A 4,925-nucleotide genomic window follows, 5' to 3' on the forward strand; every position below is an offset into this window, starting at 1 on the left:
TTAAAGAAAATTATAGACAATAAAACATAGAGGCAGCCCCTCATATTTTCTGAGAAACTCCTTTCCCGCAAGGGAGTGTTCATCTGGATTCATTCCACAGAGAACTCATTAGTGTTGGCATCTTATTTCTTCTACCCCATATGGTTACTATTTTCATTTTACTCTTGGTAGCAGAGTACCAAATTAAAATCGCTAACAGTAAGCTCAGAGAAGTCCTGGGAGGAACAGACTGCAAAAGACAGAGGATGAAGAGAGAAAAGAAAACAATTTCATGACCACTTTCTATTGAACATCGGTGGGAAAAATGCAGAAGAGAGGTTGACATTCTGCACCTTTATTATTAGAACTTCGCTCTAAACTCCAGGAAGGCTTTCTGGTTAACTATTCTTTGATCTAGCATTATAGCAGCAGTTCTCAAAAGTGGTCCCAGTAGCATCAGCATCATCTGAGAACTTGTTCGAAATGCAAATTCTCAGGCCTCGTCACAGACCAAGGATTCAGAAACTTGGAGACAGAGCCCCAGCAAAATGTGTTTCAACAAGCATTTTGTCATGTTCTCTTAAAAATAAATCAACAAAAAATGGATTCTTCTCCATTTAGTAGGTGAAGTTAGCTGAAGGAAAGAATAATTAATTGATGCCACTAATCATTAAATCATAACAAACGAGAGCCCCAAACAGGGAAGGCATATTGAAAGTTTGGGCGATCGGGACTAGAGGGAATTTATTTCCGAGTGATAAAGAGATGGATGGGATGTGGAATAATCTTTGCCCTTTGCTCCTCATTTATGTATTCATACTGAGTACCTAGACTGGGAGAAGATAGATACGCCTTAATTCTGAAGTTTCATGGTATGGGTGAGGAAAAGAGAGATGTAAGTAAAGAGTGACAAGACAAGATGACTAGTGCTATGGTCAAGTTCACCAGGTGCTGAAGTTTTGGAGCACAGAAGAGGAATTAATTCTTTCTGGAGCAGTGGAGAATATAAAGGGGGTTAGAAATGCTTTCATGGAGATGCTAGCTGAATTTGAAAGACGAGAAATTCTCCAGGTGGAGAAAGAAAAAGGGAATCAAGGCAAAGGGAATGGCATGGACAAAAGCACATGTATGAAGAAGCTGAAAGACTAGGAGAAATGAGTCTTGACAGCATCAAGTCTCTAACTCCAGGACAGAAAGTCTTCAGAGTTTCTCTGGTTCCTTCAGTTATTTCTTCATGTCTTATTCGCCCTTTACTGAAAACTCTTTTTTGCTTAAGTTGGTTTTATTTGGGTTGGTTGTTGGTCTAGAAAGTATTCTCACTAATTTACACTCTAGGTGGCCTTCAAGTCTTGCCATTATAAAGAACACTATAAAGAAACTCAGTGTAGATACAGTTTTTGCATATGTGTGTGCTCTTTTCCTATAAGAAAGATTTTCATAGAAGTTGCTGGGTCAAAGAATATGCAAATCTGAAAGACTTTTGATGTGCATTGAGAAATAACCTTCAGAAAGGTTGTCCATAAATAGTTTCTCAAGGAGTATGTCCCTATTTCCACACAATACTGAGAAGTATTAATTTTTAAAAATTCTCAATTAGATAGAGGTTTTCTGCTTTTCTATAGATACTGTTCCCATACCTGTGATCCCAAATAACAAAAAGAGATATAAAGATCAAATGGGGATGGGAATTTGGAATGAAACCAGAAGAAAAGGGTGGGGTACAAAATTTGTTCTATGAGTGTCACCACTGTGAATATTCAGCCCTGACTTTTTTCCAAAACAGGTATGATGAACTGGCTGAGCCAGTATAAACGTTTCAGGGAGACATTAATTTGGGGAAGGGAACAAAAGCCCTACCCTGGTCTACCACGTTAGCCTGAGGCCCCAACAGGTAATTGGCTGGGACTTCAGTGGTAGCTCCACACCCTACCTGGGGAAGTAATATATATGCTACAGGAGGAGTGCTGATCTCTGGTTCCTGATCCTGAAGAATCTGTCTCACCCACAAAGATGTGGGCTCAACTCCTTCTAGGAATATTGGCTCTATCACCAGCCACTGCAGAAAAACTCCTTCCGTAAGTGCTTGATGTCAGAGTTACTCAGGGCAAGTGGCCTCTCTGTCTATCTTTCTTAAACACAAATATTGGGGAGAAGAGATAACCTTGGGTTTATTTTATTTTATTTTTTTCACTTTTTTCCTTCTTTGGTTGTATTTCTCCTTCATCCAGAGAGAAAAGTTAAGGGCCAAGAGGAAGCTTTTAAAAAAAGATAATATGAAAATACAGTAGACTCCTCATACCCCATTTTCTGTAATAGAACTAAGTTCCTCCTTGGTACTCAAGGCATAAGGGAGGTTTAAGGCTATGCACATAGCTAGTTCCTTGTCAGCTTCTCCCTTGTAGAAAATAGGGTTTATAAAGGCAGGGGCTTGGTTTCATTCACTACTATATGCTGAGAAGGCTTAGTTTTTCATTGAATGGATGATTCATTATTGTCCTGAAATCCTTTTGCTCTCTCAATAGAAATTATCTAGTGACATTACCAGCCCAGCTTAACTTTCCCTCTACTCAGAAGATTTGTTTGGATCTGAGCCCAGGGTACTACGATATAATATTCACTATTACTCTGGAGACCAAGGACAAGACCCAGAAATTGCTAGAACATTGTGGATTGAAGAAGAGGCACTTCCATTGCATCTCATTTTTGGTAAGCACAGACCTAGCTCCCCACAAATCCCTTATTTTTCTATTATCCTCACTAGGTATTCACTGTAATCGAACATTAAGTATGTTTTCTGTTATCTTACTTTTGTGAAGTCCTTTAAATCTGTCTCCCCTAATCCTAACTTCGGTTCCTGGCCATAACTCATCAGTAATTTCCTTGACCTTGGATTTCTTCTTTTAGTTCCTGACTTTAACCTCTGATTATTGTTTCCCTTTTTCTTCCTGACAGTTTGTTCTATGGCTCTACTGTTGCTACCCTCAACTAATTTAGTTCCTTCCTTTTACTCTCCTGCTCTTGGGTTTTGACCAGTAGATTCTGTTCCCCCAATCTCCAACTCCTCCCCAGAGCTAACCTCTTTGGCCAGGTACCACCTCCTGCAGGTGGCACAGAAGAGGTGGCTACAATTCGGGTGTCAGGAACCGGAAATAACATCACCTTTGAAGAAAACAAGATGGTTCTAATTCAGAGACAGGGAAATGGCATCTTTGTACAGACTGACAAACCTATCTACAACCCAGGGCAGAGAGGTAAGAGACAAAAGATTAGGGAAATGGCTGCACCCATTTGTAAAGAGGGCCTTTTTGGTGTGGTAGTAGATTTGTGGAATAATAAATGCAGAGGAGAGGAAGGTCTGGATGGATGAAGTGTGATGGGTTTTGAATGAATATATGCTGTGTTCCACAAGCAAAAGAGTAGTGGGGGGAGTTGCTACTACCGTGCGTGCTTATCTAAAACAGAGGTACATGTTTCTCTTGGAATGGAATTTGGCGAGTGTAATTGGATTGCTGGGTCCTCCAGCAAGCTGCTTGTATATGAAATATACAAATATGCATTTGGTTTGAGCTCCTGTTATTTGTATTTGCTCCTTCTTACTTAGAGGGGCATCCATCCTGAGGTTTCTGTCAGGAGCCATGAAAAAAACCACTTAGGGGCTTTATCTCTCTCTCAGATTAAGTTCTTTTTTTTTTTTTTAAGTAAAACCTGATCGGGTTTTGCTGACTCAGAAGTATGTGTAAGAAAATAGGGTGGAAGAAAGATGCTGAGAGGGGAAATGTTTTCTTTGCTGATGATGCCTGTTCCTTTCTAGTGCACTTCCGCATTGTCACCTTGAACAGCGACTTTGTTCCGGTGAATGACAAGGTGAGAATTCAGTTGGGAAGAGAGAAAGAGAAAGGAGTAGGGCAGACTGAGAGACAATAAGGAAAAGAAGAGATTCTTACCGCACGTTTGCGGAGAGCCTGGTGCTAAACCATTCGTAGAAGACCTGCTTCTGGGTCGGGGTTTTGTGTGTAGCAGAACAGCTACCTTGCTGCGATCTATTGAAAGTCAGCCCTCGACACAAGGGTCTGAAAAAAAAAAAGAAGAGATTCTTTCCAAGGATGTGAGGAGGAAAGGTCTAACTGAAAATAAGCAGAGGTGTCCAGTTCTCAGATTTCATAGCTGAGAATGTCAATGAGGTTAACGTTCCTGAGAGATGGTTACATCTGCTGTTGTTTTAGAAGAGTTTTTGCAAACTTCAAGACTTGCCAGCAATGACACCAAATGGCATTGCAATCCAAAGATTAAGAAATAATTCAGGAGTGTGTCTAACAAAAGGAAGACATAAGAATATCCACCCCCACCTATTTTTTTTTTAAGACAGGGCCAGGTAATTTATAAAGTAGACAACTCTCTTAAGGCCGCATTTAAAAATACCAATTTATAAAGTAGACACTATTTTAAAAGCCAATTTATAGAGTAGACACCTCTCTAAAGGCAACATTTAAAAAGTGCCAAAGGTAAAAACATGATAACATTTGGTTAATAGTTAAATTTTCCTTGAACAACTTGATCCCTAGAATCTTAAGCCTTATTATAAGTTTGATCTCAATTCAGGGCTTATGTCATTTCTACATGTTCGTGAAATATTTTGCTCTCACACCCCCCTGCTGCCTTCTTTCTCCTTCGGTCACAGCCTGATCTATTCAAATGAAGCTTTTAAAGATAATTATAGGGAAAGCATTATTTTTATTTCCATTTCCACATTCTCAGAGCTTCTGTTTCCTTTCCCTGTGTACAGAGAGGCTATGAGCTTATTGATCGGTAGCCTCCTCCACCACTGCTTTTCCCCTTTAGTTTAGAATTCTTTTTAGTTTCTCCTTCCTATCACCTGTATTCTTTCTTTATCCGAAGTTTGGTTTAATATCAAGTAGTTATTTTTTAACAGACTGTTGATTCCAGAG

The 4,925-nt window shown here is 39.6% G+C and overlaps 1 protein-coding gene across 1 annotated transcript in view; it reads left to right on the top strand.

Annotated features, from left to right (window-relative positions):
• Positions 1–1,989: 1,989 nt before the first annotated feature.
• Positions 1,990–4,925, top strand: part of A2ML1 (alpha-2-macroglobulin like 1) — a 30,813-nt gene continuing 27,877 nt past the window's right edge. The window contains 4 exon segments of the mRNA XM_006914682.1: positions 1,990–2,054; positions 2,502–2,685; positions 3,068–3,230; positions 3,791–3,843. Coding sequence (XP_006914744.1) covers positions 1,990–2,054; positions 2,502–2,685; positions 3,068–3,230; positions 3,791–3,843 — 465 coding nt within the window.

Source organism: Pteropus alecto, unplaced genomic scaffold (assembly GCF_000325575.1).
Source record: "Pteropus alecto unplaced genomic scaffold, ASM32557v1 scaffold94, whole genome shotgun sequence".
In the NCBI taxonomy this organism is placed as follows: domain Eukaryota; kingdom Metazoa; phylum Chordata; class Mammalia; order Chiroptera; family Pteropodidae; genus Pteropus; species Pteropus alecto.